We start from the raw sequence: 18,121 nt of genomic DNA on the forward strand, positions 1-18,121 counted from the left end.
GCAGTGCTGTACGACTTGATCCAGTAATTGGTTGTCCAAATCAGCTGGCATGTAATTGCATCCAACAGCTAGCTGGCGTAGTCTCGTCACGTACTGAGCAATTGTCTGGCCATCTTCTCGTCTCGTTCTCCGAAACAAATGGCATTGAAATGTAGCATTCGGTGTCACTACATAGTGTGCATTTAATGCATCTACCGCTTTCCGGTACTCATCCTTTCTTCCAATATTTAAAAGTGTCTTAAATGTTTCCTGAACTGAGGGTCCTGCAGTGAAAAGAAGTAACGCCCTTCTCTGCGCTCTTTGTTCAACTGTACCGGTATCTAGAAATAGGCCACGACTGTCGGCGTAGGATTCAAATTCTTCCAGCCATGCCTTCCACTTCACACTTACAGTACTTGCATCATCCGTTGGGTCAAAATGAGCAATTCCACTATGTGTTAGAAAGTCACTGTCTGCACCAGCCATGAGGAAATATTCCAGCCCCAAAATTACTGAGTCACAGAGAAAATTCTTATCACCTTGAAGTTGTCTGTAATCCTCTGTAATCTTGTTTAGTCTTTAATTTTCTTCAAGCTTCTTTCATCCTCGTCGCCAATGTCACATTTGTGGCCCGAAATATGAAGTTAATAAAACATTAAACACAAGTTTATCAGGTAAACTTCTCCGTGGCTTTTTATTTTCCAGCTTCCCTTTGTTTTCCTGCTTGTGTTCTTATCTCTCTCTCTCATACCACGTGACTTCCGGTACATCTCATACATATTCATTATCATGACAGCATCTGCATTTTGATTAATACTAGATTTGCTGGCAGGAGAACTCTGTTTGTGGTGGAGAAAGAAGACAAAAGTTTTGGTCTTCCCGTACTGAGTGGAAGTTTCTGCTCTCCCAGAATTATGACCATTTAGAGATAGCAGATAGGTCTTCACAGGTGTCCAAGAGAAACTTTTGTGTACAGATGGAGCTCATGGTGTATTTTTAGATGATGATGTTGAGGGACAAAATGTAAATTTGAGATGGGCAGTTGAGGATAAAACTTTGGTGGGAGGAGGGAGAAAACCAGATTTAATTCTGCATGTTTCAAAAATAAACATTGCATTTGATATTATATGATAATGTATCTTCCATTGACTAAAATAGAAACAAATTAGAAGAAATCCTGTTGATTCTCTATCTTGTATATTACACTATTGCATTGTCGACTGTTACCTTCTCAGCACAGCATCGTTTAATGATAATTAATTTGTCATCAACATTGTATAATGTACAAATGCACTGAAATTCTTACTTGCTACAAGTATTTTGTAAAAAAGAAACTACAATAGCATACATTAAATTAAAAAAGATATAACAAAAACAAAAAAGATAATAAATATTCATTTACCATATTGCAAGAACCAAAAATGCCATTACAATAGTACACTCTGGCTTTTTTTTAATGGTCTCACAGTTTGATTACTGTAGTTAAGTGCGTTTGAGAGCCTGATTCATAACTATTAGAAAGAAACTGTTCTTTAATCTAAAAGTGCTGCTTTCAGTACCTTCTTCCTGAAGTTTGCAGCAATATGAGTTTGTGACCAGTTTGATTAACGTCCTATGTTATGTCAGCTACCTTTTTGAAGCAGTGCCTCACAAATGTCTTGAATGGATGAGAGGTCGAAGCTATGATAGATTTGGCTATGTTTGCTACCTTTGGCAGCCTTCTGCGTCCCTGGGTTATGATCTGCAATATGGTCATATTGCAAATCTTACACCAACACCCACTTCCTGCCAGAGTCTTCTGTTGCCAATTATCTGTTCCCATTGAATACTACAGCATAGTAAACAGGCCATTTGTCCCCTTTAGTCTGTGCTGACCATCATCTTTCTAGTCCCACTGACCTGCTCCCATTCCATAATGCTCCAGGCCTCTCCCATCCACATACCTATCCAATTTATTCTTAAAACACGATCAAACCCGGATTCACCACATCAGATGCAGCTCATTCCACACTCCCACCACTCTCTGTGAAGAACTTCTCCCTAATTTTTCCCCTAAACCTTTCCCCCTTCATCTTAAAACTATGACCTCTCATATTTATTTCCCCCATTCTAAGTGGAAAAAGCCTATTCGCATCCACTCTGTCTAAACTTCTCATAATCTTGTAAACCTCTATCAAATCTCCCCTCATTCTTCTTCGCTCCAAGGAATAAAGTCCTAATCTTTTTAATCTTTCCCTGTAACTTAATTCCTGAAGACCTGGCAACATCCTCGTATATTTTCTCTGCCATCTTTCAATCTTATTGAAATCTTCTTGTAGTTAGGCACCCATAACTGCACACAATATTCCAAATTTAGCCTCACCAATATCTTAAACAACTTCAGCATAACATCCCAACTCCTATACTCAATCTTTAATTTTTAAACGGCTAAGATACTTGTAAGATTCTTTACAATCCTGTCCATATGTGATGCCACCTTCGGGGAATTATGTATCTGTATACCTAGAACTCTCTGCTGTTTATCTCTACCTTGGTTTGCCCTTCCAAAATGCATCACCTCACACTTGTCTAAATTAGACTCCATCTGTCATTTATTGGCCCATTCTCCTAGCTGGTCCAGATCCCTCTTCAAGCTTTGAAAATCTTCCTCACTGTCCACAATGCCTCCTATCTTTATGTCATCATCAAACTTGCTGATCCAATTCATCACATTATCATTCCAGATCATTGATATATACAACAAAAAAAAACAATGGTCCCAACACAGATCCTTGAGGCACACCACTAGTCACAGGCCTCCAATCTGAGAAGCATCAATCCACTACCACCCTCTATTTTCTCCCATACAGCCAATTGTTTCACACTAACAACCCTTTTAATTATGTTTGGGACTAAAGGGTTTTTGTTAACATTAACACAGGAATAGTTACCAGACATTGTAACAGACATTGGCAAATTCAAAATAATAGTTTTTATTAGACTATTAATAACATACCATTTCTTATTTAACTCTAAACTTTCTTAGCCCCACTGTGCACAAATGTACATGTGTGTGTATAATTCAAAGTCTCACTCTAAAAAAATAATCTTTAGTCTTGCTTGAAGGTCTTAAATTCTCAGTTCAGAAATAATTATAAAGCACTTTTAAACATTATATCTTCAGGCCTCTTTTACTCACAATTATGTTTTCCAGATGAAGAATCTGCCTTTCTTCTCAAAGACTCTAAATCTGACTATTTTCTTCCACAATGAATTCACAATCCCAGACAAGGGTTAAACAAATGTGGTTATCTTCTTCCTTGATGAAGTCACAAACCACATAAGGGTTAAATGAAATGGCCAAACACAAAAATAGACCCAGTAGAATTCTGTCCTCTTTTCCAAATAGACAGCAAAGTGGTTTTCATTCATTCAATAGCCACTTTGTCCAAGAGTTACAAACAATAAACAGCACCAATTCTGGTTACTGAAACTCATCCCTGTTTTTCACAAGGTGTCAAGCCCTGTATGTCACAGGGTTTTGAATTCTGTAATCTCCAAGCTGAACTGTTCCAAAACTGATCTCAAAATGTCTGAATTCGGTAATATATTTCTCCAAGTCATGTAACAGTTTCATCATGGGTGAGGTGAGTCCCATTTCTTGGAAACCACATGACCATTAGTTTTATTTTTACCAAAATTCTGTTCCTTTTTCAAAATCATTCCATATCCATTACAACCTCTGACCTCATCTCTGTTCAATAGGCTTAAGTGGCTTTAATTAAAAACAGATGGGTTCCTTCAGCAGTTTTTGAATAAATAAGAACCACTTGAAATCCATTAACACTGTCTGTCTAAGACATGTAGACTCCCGAGAATAAGTTTCTTCTCAGAAAACAATGGTTCTCTATCAATGTGGTATGACCTGTGTGTGACCCTGTACCAACCCACAGCTAACTTATTAAGAATACAGATACAATATTTTAACTTTATAATTTACTAAGACATTTTTATAAAAGAAATATAGTTTAACATTAAAATAAAGGTTAACACAAATTTTGAATCCAGTTTACCACCTCTCCTTGAATACCTAGTGTCATAACCTTCTGAACTAACCTCCCATATAGGACCTTGTCAAAGTTTTTAATAAAGACCATGTAGGCAACATCCACAGCCATTTCTTCCTCTATCTTCTTGGTAACCTCCTCAAAAATACTCTACAAAATTCATTAAACATGACCTATCATGCTGACTCTCCAAATACCAAAATATCCTGCCTCTCTGAACTCCTAATAATTTACCTACTATTGATGTCAGGCTCACCAGCCTATAATTACCTGGTTTATTTTCAGAGCCCTTTTTAAACAACAGTGCAATATGAGCTACCTTCCAATCTTCTGGGACCTCACCCATAGCTAAGGACATTTTGAATATATTAACCAGGAGCCTTTAAATTTCTACACTAGTCTCTCTCAAGATCCGAGGGAATATCATATCCAGCCCAGGTAATTTATCTACTTTTATTCTCTGTAGGCAGCAAGCACCTCTTCCTTGTAATCTCTATCTGTTCCATGACTTTTCTGTTTGTTTTCCTTCTTTCCTTATGCACTATATCAGTTTCCTGAGTAAATACTGATGCAAAAAAAAAACTATTTAAGATCATCCCCATTTCTCCACACATAGTTGACCACTCCGATCCTCAAGGGGACCAATTTTATCCCTTACTATCCTTTAACTCTTAATATACTTGGAGAAACCCTTCAGATTTACCTTCATATTATCTGCCAGAGCAACCTCATGTCTTCTTTTACCTTCCTGATTTCTTTTTTGAGTATGTTCTTGCTTTTTTTGTACACTTCAAGTACCTTATAAGCTCCTTGTTGCCTATACTGGCTATATATCTCCCTCTTTTTCTTAACCAGATCATCAATATCCTTTGAAAATCATGGTTCCCTATGCCTGGTAAGTTTGCTTTTAATCCTCAAAATTTAGCACTTGAAGGCCATCTACTTTCCTAATACATCCTGGCCATAAAACAACATATCCCAATCCGCTCTTCCTAGATCCTTTCTCATTTCCACAAAATTTGCCTTCCTCAAATTTAGAATCTCAACATGAGGACCAGACTTATCCTTTCCATAAATAATTTAAAGCTAATGTCATTATGGTCACTGGACCCAAAATGTTCACCTACATATAGATCTATCACTTGATCTGTCTTGTTCCCTAATAGATGATCAAGTACTGCTTTATAGCAGTGGAGGCTATATCAAATACGAATACCATGTTTCATTTTCAAGTATTAAGATGAAATATTCTAAAAATAAAAATGTCAATAAATCATTCATGCTTCAATCAGAGATTTGTTGGTTTAAAGCTATTTTTATACTTTTTAAATTACACAGGAGATGCACAATCCAGACAACTCCAAGACAAACTTCTACAACTGGAAACAGAAATTGATCGATTTAAAGCAGAAAATACAGCCTTAGCTAAACTAAAGGAGAGACAAGAGTTAGCCATGGAAAATCTCAGGTGAATTTAGAAGCTATATCCATGGTTTGTTTAGAAATATTTTTTCAAATACAACTGACTATACAGAAAGACATATTTTATTCCATTCCAAACTGATTGAAGTTAAATACCCAAAGATAACCGACAGCATTGATATTCCCATCACACTTCATCCTTATTAGTCAATGCTTGAGATGTTCTCATGGTGTTACAAGGGGCCTATGCTGTTGTTTAATATAGTGTCATCCCTCTTCAGTATTTTTGTGTCTGGACTTCCAATCATCAGGGCTGATTCCTATTTCAGAACAGGCCCATGGGAATATTCAGATTTGAAATTCAAGGAGAAATTTACTACATAGTAATTTTCATGCTTGTGCTTGTTAACCCTTTGAGCTTGCTAACTGAGAATGTAAAATGTTTCAATATCTGAGGCTGACCATGAGATTTTAGAAAGTTCACTGCTTTATTATCAGTGCAAACAATTGATATCACAATCAGTATAAGCCCACCAACATTACTCATTCAGGAATGGGACAGAACTCCAAATAGTGTAGATGCAAACTGACTGTCCCTGAATCACATCATCAATGCCAGTTTGAAGAATGCCTCCTTACAATGCTTGCAGAACTGCGTGACTATAGTGAGCTGTAAGACCTTGAAATCAGTCCACCATGGTTTCCTGGAAATATTTCTCTAAGATTCAACATTGTTCATGTAAACATATAGCTCTGTTTTATATTGCAGTTCATCATAGAATACAAAAATAAACCAAAACTAACCAAAACTTCCACTTTAATTGATAGTCTCTAAAAAAAAACATTGGTATCCAATGGTGCTTCCACCAACCCAATCCTAACTGCTGATTTTGACCCAATCCCCTCTCAATGGTAGGCAACATTTACTTAATACCAATGGAATATTTGGAGTTGAACCCCCTCCCTTCACTGATTAAATCACTCCCCAGTGCTGTGGGCAGGGAAGTATCTGATTCCATTGACTTTAGTGCAATTATATCCAGAGGCAGAGTACAACAAGCTGCTACTATCATATGTTTGGAGCAGTGACTGAAAATATACATAATAGAAATGGTGCAGAAGAAACCCACTCAGGTCTCATGCAAACCTCCCTGTCAATCGAAGTCTATTGTGCATAAGACCCACAATGTCATATCTGACAGAGCAGGACTTGCACAACTTGAAAATCTCTTTGTGGATTGCTGGAAGGGTGCTTGGGTTAAGATAGATATGGAGGTTGGGATTGCGTTTAAGTCAGGGATAGGGGGTTGTATAGGAATAGATAGATCATTGGTGGAAAGGGCAGGAAAGATTGTAGAGATAAAATGGCAGATATCAGTAGGGCAAGGGAATTTAATTGAGAAGATCTACTGTGTTTTAACCAATGAATGATGGGAGAGAGGGGATTGGCCCAGGATCAATGGGTGGGAATAGTTTAATGGAGTTGGGAGACATTTCTTGGGAACATCTCAGTTGGAGTGGCAATTTTAATTGTCTCACCAATCTGTGGGGGTGAAGTAAAGGTAATTGGGTATGAAGGAAATAAGAGCAGGTAGGAATAAACAGTAAGATAAATCTGTCTGGAAAACAAAGGACAGAGGTTTGAGCCTTTTGAATTTGTTCTATAATATATTATGGAAGCATTGATGGGATTTGACAAAGTCAACAGGTTTCTGTGAAAGGGAAATCATGCTTTACAAATCTAATGGAGTTTTTTTGTGGATGTAATTAGTAGAATAGATAAGGGAGAACCAGTGGATATTGTGGAATTTTAGATGGTGTTTAAGGAGATTACATTTAAGAGATTAGAGAACAAAATTAAAACAAGTGGAATTGAGAATAATGTACTGGGTTAGATTGAGAATTGGTCGACTAATAGGAAGCAGAGTAGCAATAAATTACTTATTTCCCAGATGGCAGACTAATGGTTTGCAGCACAAATCAATGTCTGGGACCCTGCTATTCACAGTAAATATCAATGTCTGGAGGGGAACTGAATCTAACCTATCCCAGTTTGCAGATAACACAAATGAGAGCTTTCAGGAGGATGAAAAGGAACTCCAGCATAATTTTATATAAATTATGTGAGTGGGCAAATAAATATTAGATACAATTTAATATGGATAAATGGGATGTTATCCATATATGATTGAAAAATGGGTTATTTTTTTAAGAGGTGAGAGATTGGTAAACAAGAAGGTGCAGTAAGACCTGGATATCCTAGTACACTAGTTGCTGAAAGCAAACATTCAGATGTAGTAAGTAAAATAGTATGATGGCTACATTTGCAAGTGGGTTCGAATACTGGAGCAAAGATGTCATGCTGCAGCTGTACAAGGTCTTGGTGTTTTGTGAAGTAAAATATAAAAACCTGAAGACACTGTGGTTGAAGTAAAAATACACAATGCTGGATAAACTCAGCAGGTCAACAGTGTCCTTTATATAGCAAAGGCTTGAGCCCTTCATCGAGATATTGAAAAATGTCGGCAGGCTTCTGAGCAAAAGTGTAAGGGGGGAGGTGTGGCCTCACAGGCAGGAGGTGATAGGTGGAGGAGGGAAGGAGGGGACAGCAGCGATCAAGGGGAGGAGGGATGGCTAGGTGAAGGGGGGTGAAAGGAGGGAGGAGAACTGGGAAGGGAAGGAGGGAGGGAGAAAAGGAAAGCAGGTTAGCAGAAACCAGAAAAGTAGATGTTGATGTCATCTGGTCAGAGTTCCCAGATGAAAAATCAGGTGTTGTTCCTTCATTTTGCGGGTGGTCTTGGTGGGATGAAACATAAGGCCATGGACAGACATGTGAGTGTGGGAGTGTGACACAGAACTGAAATGGTTGGCTACTGGGAGGTCTCTGTCACTGTAGCATACGAAGTGAAGGTGCTTAATGAAGTGATTACAAAACCTTTGCCCAATCTCTCTGATGTAGAGAAGGCCACAAAAAGAGTACCAGATGCTGTGAATCAGTCCTATAGATATGCAAGTGAAGTGTTGCTTCACTTGAAAAGCCTGTTTGGAGCCCCAGACTGTGATGAGGGAGCGAGATGTGTTCAGTTCCAGATTTATGTATTAGCTGAGCGGGCTGCAGCCCAGGTCCTCATAATCCAGGGGTACCTCGGCCTTCTGCCAAAAAAAATTACTATTAATTTTATTTCATTGTAACGATAAAATTCAGAGCATACCTAGGCCAAAATAATGTGTAAGCACAAATCCAAAATTCAGGAAAACGTTGATAGGAGTGCCATATGCATTCACCCTTGATTTTACTATCTAAGCCCAGTTGCTTAGTAACATTAAACACATATGTATAACAGTTACACAAGTTTTCACGTGGGATTTTCCCGCATGGCTGATTCTCAACTTGCGGGAATTCTGAATTCTTTACAGGATTCCTGCAATCACGCATGATGGTGAGAGCTCTGAGATTAATGTCTATCATTATAGCATGCATTTTGAGAACAAGTGAGGATTCTTTTATATCATTGTGAATCACAATAATATTTAATTTTGACTTTTGGGTAAATAATAATGAGTAACCAATATGAAAGTGGTGTTAGTGAACGAAAGCAACAAAAAGAACAGAAGGAAATACTGCCAATCGTGTCATATGGCTTTGTACAGAAGGCAGAAACAGCTCTACATAATCCCTCAGATACAGAACATTCGAGCTTACAAATAGAAGAAAATCAAGTAGACTGCACTGAGCAGCCTGAACAGACTGAAGTACACAGCGTCCCATGAAGTTCAAGGAAAACTGTTGTCAGTAACTATCACTACAAGTACCAAAACATCTGGAGAAAGTCACAATGAAGAGACAGAACCTACAGCCAAAAAATTGACACAGGTGCTGAAGGAGCATGCCATTAGATAATTCAAGGTCATTACTGTCTTAAAGACTTGGAAAACAAAGCAAATGAACTCAGCGAAAACCCTAGCATTGCAGACACAAAAATACCAACTATTCATGCTACTAGTGATTTCAGAGACAATAATGATGTAGACTTATGGACCACATTGAATAATGAGGAACTATCATTCTGGATTGAGAAAGGTCCATCAGAATGTCAGCATTAGGACGGACATTTTATCATTTTTAAGCGAACATACAAAAAGCAAGCCTGTTCCTGCTCAAAGAAATTATTCCATTTCATCAAAGTAAATGGAGAAACCTGCCCTCAAGAATAGCTACTGTATTCTCCCACAAAAGGAAAAGTCTACTTTTTTGTGTCCAACTTTTCTCTAACCAAACTACCTCAACTACAGCTTTAGTTTCACTGGATTCAATAATTGGCATCACGTTTATTTTATTCAAACCCATGAAAACTCTAAAAATCATACGAACTCTATGCTAACTTAACAAGAAAGTGTGGTCAAACACATCAAAACTCAAAGAGCAAATCAAAGCAGAGCAGGATTACTGGAGGCACATACTTCAGCGAGTTATTGCAGTGATTTCCCTTTAGGCAGAATGTGGCTTGGCATTTAGGGGAGATGATGAAACATTTGGTTCATCAAATAATGATAACTTTCTTGGATTGCTGGAATTATTTGCCAAATTCTATCCCTTCCTTTGTGCTCACATATATAAATCAGTAAGGAAGTAAAGGCATTGTACTTATCCAAAACTGAATGAGGAGATTATTCAGTTGATGGTATGATGGGCCGAGAGGACCCCAAAACCCAGCAGCAATAGAAATTCACCAAGATAAATGGTTACTTAAACTAAAGTTGCTTTTAATTATCTTTAAACATGAAAACAGGATCAAACTCTAGCTTATTACTATTAACTTAACCCCCTTCTAATTATAAGTGTACATGTATGTAATGTGTGTATAAGTTCAGAAACTCACAGTCCAATCTCACTTCTTACTTCTCCAAATTCACTGGTATCAGGCAATTCTTATACTGTGCACAGAATTTAACATTTATGAATCTTCACCAGGCTTTGGTGCTTGAAAGGTAAATGATTACTGCTCAGGAAGGTTCTTGTCGGTTTTCAGAGAGAGATTTGTTGCTTGTTGGACACAAACTGATTCCTTCTGATCAGCCACTTTAGTGTCTTGCTGAAGAAACGTTCCCTAACAGGGTTTTCCAGATGATAACCTCTTTCTTTCAAGTCACCATAGAGTTCCTTTTCTGTTTCCCTTAACTCAAGTGAAACATTATACAGCCAGCCATCTCCTCTTGTATGGACTACAAGGGCTTTGAACAGGCTGAACTCACAACCCATCTTCAAAATGGGGTTTCAAACACGCTTGCCAGCTTGTCATGTTCCAGTTCCAGCTGCTGCTGCTGAACTGTAGAATGGAATTTTCTCGTTCTCTCAGACAAAACTACATGATCCTCTTAGAACAGGAAACTGCAATCAGACAGACTGCGGCACTAGACCCAATCTTTAAGTCTGTTCATCTGTGGCTTTCCAAAACAATAATCGATTATTCCACAGCATTCCAATTAACACCTACTTGTGAAGTCTCTATAGATATTCTTCAAAGTTTTTGCAAAGGCACTCGGAGCCTGGACTGCCTGACTTGAGCAGAGCTCTGGCATTTTAAATGAGATCTGTGTTGTGGTGTTTGTATCTGTGTGTGACTTAACTAAAAACCCCACAATCTATCTTCCAAAAACATATCTATATATGCAATATAAAATATAACATAATCCGTCACAATGGCTAATAAAATTCAAGAAGCAATACTGAGCGACATCAAACAGGCAGTTTATTTTAATTTATCAGATGATTCCATTCTTGATGTTTCCCATGTTGATCAGCTTACTGTCATTAACCATATAACCATTAACGGAGCGGAAACAGGCCATGTTGGCCTTTCGAGTCTGCACCAGTTCACTGATTTTGTGCACCCTCTTCATTGTTAGATATGTTTCTCCTAGTGATGCATTACCAGTTGAACACTTTCTGAGGTTTTTGGAACTGAAAGATCACACTGGTAAAAGTATGGCTGAGCTGATACTGAATTACTTCAGTGAACTTGAAATTGGTTTCAGTAAATGTAGCGGAAAATCATATGACAATGCAGTCAATATGGCTAGAAAGTATAATGGCGTTCAAAAAAATTCTGGAAAGGAGCAGGTTTTCAAAGTTTTTTCCATGTGCTGGACATTCCTTAAATCTAGTTGGACAAACCGCAGTTGACTCATTTCTGGATTAAGTGAATTTTTTTGGCGCAATAAATGAGATCTATTGTTTTTTCTCAGCTTCTACAAAAAGATGGGCAGTGCTAAAAAATGTATTGCCCAGAGACAAAAGCTCCTAAAGATCTCCCACAAGGTGGGAGACTCACACCAAAGTTACTGCAACTATTAGTGAAAGTTAAGTTAACATTGTTGAAGCCCTCAGTCATATTTACTGTGATGAAACTGAAAAAGGAGATATTAGACGAAAGGCTGAAAATCTTCTGCCAAAAATGGAAGAATTTTAATTCATTCTCATGCTTCACCTTTGGACACATTTGCTAGACTAATTTCATAAAGTTAGCAAGCCCTCCAAAGTTCACAAATTTCATTGAGCAAGTACAAACATTTACAGCTCACTATTGCAGTTCGTATCAAACACTAGGGATAATTTTGATGAAATTCAACAGCAAGCAAAAATTACTCTGCTGGATGTAGAGTTCAAAACTGTCAAAAGTAGAGAGTATGAAAAAACCAAAACAATGATGGGACAGCACCTGTCCTTAAATAAACTTTCTCCAAGAGACAGGTTTAGGATAAATTCACTTATCCCTGTCATGGATGCTCTTGAAGGCAACCTAGACAGAAGAGCAGCAATGTATAGGAGTGTAGCTGGCAATTTTTCCTTTTTGGTGAACCTACAAGCAACCAAGGGACAGATTCACAATGGCATTGAGATGTTGATGCAGGAGTATCCAAAGGATGTTGACCTTAGTCTAGTTGATGAAGTCTTGCACTTCCACCTGTATGTCAAACAAGCTCACTCTGAAAAAGAAAATTTCAGCCACCAAGATGTATATCAACTAATATTCTAGGAGAAAATTTGAATAGTTTTTACAAAAGTGGAAACAATTTTCAGATTGTTCCTGTGTTTAATGGTTACTAACTGTACTGGCGAACGATCATTTTCTAGACTAAAAAGGATTAAGAATGATCTATGGTCAACAATGTCCCAAGATTGGTTGTTTGATCTGAGCATTCTCTGCATAGAAAATTATAAACTGCAACTTACTGATTTTAATGACATAATTGATATGTTTGCATCCAAAAAAGCTCAAAAAAAACTGTTCTGACTTTGTATATAGTGTAATGTTGAAACATTGCTAAGAATTATCTGTGTGAACAGTTTCATTAATTCCATACTTTTGTAAACCTATTAAAGGTTATAAATTTATAAACAATCTTTTTTTAATCAATTCTAAAATTTCAGCAACGTTCTACCTTCATTGAGTAGATAAAGAAGAAAATTAGGTTTTGTTTCTCATGATCAGATGCTATTAAATTTGGGTCTTTCAAGGTCTCCGAGCCCTGGGCCTGCAGTAGTGTTAATCCAGCACTGGGTGTGCTGTTTTGGTGTTTTGTGGGCTGTTTTTTTGTCTCACTAAGGAAGGATGACCTTACCAGAGAGAGGTTGTATTAATTCCTGGGATGACAGGACTGACACATGAGGACAAATAGGATCAGTTAAGTCTATATTCTCTGAAGTACAGAAGATAGAGGATTTCAGAAAATCTACATTTCTAACAGGATTAAACAATCTGGATATAGAAAGGATTTTGCAATCAAGCCCAGAACCAGGGCCATTGCCTCAGGAAATGGGATATGCCATTTTGAATGGTGGTGAGAAGAAATTTCTTCACTGAGACAGGGTTGGGCAATCTTTTATTTTAAAAAAACCTCACATTTCACCTTAAATATTCTCAATGCTATAAGTGCTCTGTGATTGGTAAGGGTTTGCTTAAGGTGGTATGTGAATAAGAAAGAAAGGTTGAGAATTACTGCTCTAGAGCCAAATGTTACTGAAATATTTTGCTTGAGAAAAATCGTCATTGGCCCATTTCCTTTGGAGTTATGAAACCGTGCACATAACGAGTCAATTAGGTCTAATTAAAACAGTAGTTTTCAAACCTTTTTCTTTCCACTCACATACAATCGCTTGGCATTTATGGGATAGGAAATACTTAAGGTGCAATGTGAGTTTTAAAAAAGGTTGCCCACCCCTGAGAGTTGTGAACCTGTGAAATTCTCAAGCACAGAAGGCAGAGGAGGACAACTTATTAGATATATTCAAGATGTGATAGATATATTTCTTAATGCTATGAGAAGAAAATGGGAACAGACTAAAGAGGAATGATCAGCCAAGATTAGGTGGAATGGTGACCTCTTCCTCCTACTATTTTCTGTGTTTCTAATCTACCTATAATGCAGAAGCAAACTTCAGTTTTCTTTTAGGACCCAATTCACATGTGGACCCTTACCTTTTATAAATTTTTCTTTAAAATATTTTATTTATAATTTTTAAATCATATAACATCAATTATAACATATTCATATAGAAAGTATATATTTGAATAACCATATTAACACAAATGTTGGAAGTGAGGAATAGTTTTGATCAATGGTGGCAAATTGTGCTCTCCAAGCCATCTGTTACTGCTGTGCACAGTAAATCTAACCTAAATTTTGAAAGTGAGGTATTATGTGTATAATGATCAGATTATTTGATAAAATACTTCTGCAGTGTCTGATAATGTTGCATCATGTGCTTGACCAGTCTCTCTCGACGCTGATGACAGCTATATCTCACTCACCACCAGTTTTGTTTTAGACAGACAGCACGGTAGCAGGCCCTTCCTGCCTACGATCCCATGTCACCCAAATACACCAATTAACCTACAAAGCCCATATGTATTTGAAAGGTGAGAGGAAACTGGAGCTCCCAGAGAAAACCCACACAGAATGTACAAACACCTTGCAGACCGGGCTGAATTCAAACTGCTATGCTAACTTCATTAACTGTGCCATTCTCTTAACTTTTGCACCATGTTCTTAACTTTTGCAGTACTGCATGAATTCACCAATCAAATGCTATGAGGTTAAACCCATAGTTTAGATCCTCTCTCACAAAGTTTTTTCCCCAGCTTCCAACTCCATCCCTCAGCCTGGCAACTTTCTGAGGCTAAAATAGACTAATATTATGTAGAGCGTGACTTGTTGATCCAAATGAAGGCTTTTATTAACTAAAAGACTGGAGCATATCACAAGTAGGTTGACCAGTCCAGAATGACCTGGTCTGGCTAGGAGCAATCCTTTAAAACCTGCCAGTAGGTGTGGCTACACTCTCAGCCAATCACAGTCATCCTACACTACAATCTGTACATATACACATTGGTGATAGAATCTGTACTATCACCTATTAACTGAATTGTATTTTGCCCCAAGAAAATGTCTACTGCAAAGTGATCTCAGAGTCAACTTTAATCATGAACTTAGCTTCCAACCACTTTCATCACGACCACCTTTTTCCATCTTGGTAACCTCACCAAATTCCACTACGGCCTAGGATCTTGTGGGGTGAAAAATTTCATCCATTCCTCTAAGCCTGATCCTATAATACTTCTTGCTAATTTTCTCCACTCTTTACTTCCTTAAACTTGACTTTACCCAAAATTCTGCTCCCCATCTCAAACCATGCCTTTAAGACCATCATCCTTAGCCCTTGGGTTAACAATAATTACATTTTAAAATTCTCTTTCTGCTTCATATTCCTCCATTGTCTTGCCCCTGACCAACATTCTCAACCCTTTCATCCCCTGTGATGTTTACACTGCTGAAAACCCACTAATTGTAGAAACAATTGTAATCTCAGGCTAAGAGAGGCAACTTTAATGCAGATGCTGGGATTCTGATACTGGGAAGGGAACACCAAGATCTGAATTCTCATCATGCTTCAGTCACCTGTACAGTGGGGTCACAGTTCTGACTGATTTTTAAAAAACACTTTAGTGTACAAACAGGGGCTTGAAATAATTAGCAGTTTGCATAGCATAGAGGATCTGATAGCTCAGTGGTTAGAGCACTGGTCTCGTAAATCAGGGGTTGTGAGTTTGTTCCTTGCTGGGGCCTCATTTCTGTGAGGGTGCTGTCTTCCCTAGAGTAGAAAAAGTTAAAGAATTACATGTATGTTACATTCTGAATGGTGTCTTATGTGATGATAATAGAACCTTTACCTTTGAAAGGCAGTGCTAACTTTGTTAACAAAGTTTGATACATTTATGAGAGTTCTATAGTGTAACATGATGACAATACCTGTGATTTCTTTCCCCAATGTTGTACCAGCTACAAGTTTTTTACATCTAATTGAAGATTTTGATTTAATGAAATGCGGTAAATCCAAGAATCCAAGGATTTACTGTACAGAAAAATTAGCTATCCATAGATTTCAAGAGATGCTGTCCAAAATAAATTGTCTAAGTCCTTTGTGGTTTCATTTCATTCATGAGGAGAGAATGGCCCTGGGCTAATTATTTTTAATTTTTAATTTAAAAACAAACATATACATTCAGCACAGTAACAGGCCCTTTCGATCCACGAGCCCTTGCCACCCAATTACACAAATTAACCTACAAGCCGGTACATTTTTTGAAGAGTGGAGGAAACTGGAGCCCCACCCAGGGAAAACCTACAGAGACACAGGGAGAACATATAAACTCCTTATGGAGAGCGTAGTATTCCAAGCCCGGTCCCATTCATTGGCACTAACTGCTACGCCAACCGTGCCACTCAACAATTCCTCTTGTGGCAGTAATATAACTGAAATACATGAATTGATCTTATAGAAAACGAATGGATCAGTTTGAACATGAGAAGACCGAAAAGGTAATTCTATTAGAGGCATATAAGAAGGAGGAATTGAAGAAGTTAAAGGATGAAAGAAAGCTATCTGAGAAAAGCTCACGAGCCAAAGCTGCTTTCGATAGAAGAGACCGTGAAGAAATAGAGGTAGGTTTGCATGGATGATTGATAGGAATGGAATGGGATTGAGAGGGAGAGATGAAGAAGCACACAAGAAAGCAAATATAAATGAGCAGTGACAGAAAGGGAAGGAGGAGGGACAATCATCTGGATAAATGAAAACACGTGTATGTTGCTGGAAAAATATTTGCATGTGAATAGAGGTGAGGACAAGGGATGTGCATGTAATGTAAAATAATTAATTTGTGAGGATTCATTTTGATCAATATGTTGTGATGTTGTTCAGCACTGAAAGCAGAGTTGCCCTAAGAAGTCGTCTCCTTGGCAATCTCCTGCCAGTGTAGTCTGGATGGTGTCCTTGACACCTGCTATCCAAGGGCATTCTTCCTGCAGGTGATGTGATCTTTCAGCCTCTCCATCTGCTGCATACAAAGTCTGTGAACAAGGAACCAAAGTCCGATGCAGTCATCTGCAAATGTACAGCACTTCAGTAGGTGCAAAATTATTGATGCTGTTGTATGTCTGTGCCTTTGTTATATTTCATTTGAACATATAAAACATAGAACATTATAGCACAATATGGGCCCTTTGATCCATGAACTTGCATTGATCTATATAAACCTTCTTCTTCTTCTTTGGCTTGGCTTCGCGGACGAAGATTTATGGAGGGGGTAAACCTAGTCCACATCAATCAACCCTTCCCTCCCTTACAGCCCATAACTCCCCATTTTTGTTATATTACTTTGCATACCCGAGTCTTCTAAATATCTTTATTGTACCATCCTCCACCACCACCCCCAGCAATGCATTCCAGACACCCATCCCTGATATCCCCTTTGAACTTTCCTCTACTCACCTTAAATGGATGTCCTCTGGTATTGGCTATTATCATCCAGGGGAAAAGATATTGCTGTCCTCTTTATCTATGCCTCTCATATTGTTATATACTTCTATTAAGTCACTTCTCATTTTCTGTTGCACCAATGAGAAAAGTCCTAGCTCACTCAGCTTTTCTTCATAAGATTTGTTCTCTAATCCGACCAACATCCTGGTAAATTTCCTCAGCACACTCTCTAAAGAATGAACAGAACTGTACATAATGCTCTAAGTGTGGTCTATTCAGTTTTATAGACCTGCATCATTATCTCAAGGTGTTTGAATCTGAGTGACAAACTTGCCCCATCAGGATTTTCCAGATGATAACCTCTTTCTTTCAGGTCAACACAGAGTTCCTTTTGGTTTCTCTTATTTGAAGTGAAACATTAGGCAGCCAGTCCTCTCCTCTTGTATGGACCACAAAGGGTTTGACCAGGCTGAACTAAGCACTCACAACCCATCTTCAAATTGTTTTTTTTTCCACCAGCTTGCCAGCTTGTCCTGTTCCAGTCCCAGCTGCTACTGCTGACTGTGGAACTGTAGAACTGAATTCTCTCTATCTCTCTCTCTCTCTCTCTCTCTCTCTCTCTCTCTCTCTCTCTCTCTCTCTCTGCTTGAAAAACCCCATGACCCCCTTAGAACAGCAACCTCCACTCAGACAGACTATGGCTCTGAACCTAATCCTCCGAGATCATTCATCTGTTGCTTTTCAAAACAACAATCCATTGATGAAGTCCCTTGGGCACTCTTCAAAGTTTTTGCAAAGGCACCCAGAGCCAGCCTGTCTAGCTTGAGCAGAGCTCCAGTATTTTAAATGAGAA

At 38.1% G+C, this 18,121-nt stretch overlaps 1 protein-coding gene and 1 long non-coding RNA gene across 13 annotated transcripts in view; one reads left to right on the plus strand and one right to left on the minus strand.

The window, feature by feature from the left end:
- Nucleotides 1-18,121, plus strand: part of LOC138760870 (centromere protein J-like) — a 221,397-nt gene that overhangs the window by 106,744 nt on the left and 96,532 nt on the right. For all 11 annotated transcript variants that reach the window (XM_069932115.1, XM_069932117.1, XM_069932116.1 and 8 more), the window contains 2 exons: nucleotides 5,364-5,493; nucleotides 16,289-16,451. In XM_069932115.1, the coding sequence (XP_069788216.1) occupies nucleotides 5,364-5,493; nucleotides 16,289-16,451 (293 nt within the window). The remainder of the gene's footprint in view (nucleotides 1-5,363; nucleotides 5,494-16,288; nucleotides 16,452-18,121) is intronic.
- LOC138760877 (uncharacterized) overlaps nucleotides 1-18,121 on the minus strand; it is a 102,158-nt gene that overhangs the window by 49,387 nt on the left and 34,650 nt on the right. For both annotated transcript variants that reach the window (XR_011355930.1, XR_011355931.1), the window contains exon 2: nucleotides 3,158-3,277. This is a non-coding gene — a long non-coding RNA (uncharacterized lncRNA). The remainder of the gene's footprint in view (nucleotides 1-3,157; nucleotides 3,278-18,121) is intronic.

This window comes from Narcine bancroftii, chromosome 4, assembly GCF_036971445.1.
Source record: "Narcine bancroftii isolate sNarBan1 chromosome 4, sNarBan1.hap1, whole genome shotgun sequence".
Taxonomy (NCBI): Eukaryota; Metazoa; Chordata; class Chondrichthyes; order Torpediniformes; family Narcinidae; genus Narcine; species Narcine bancroftii.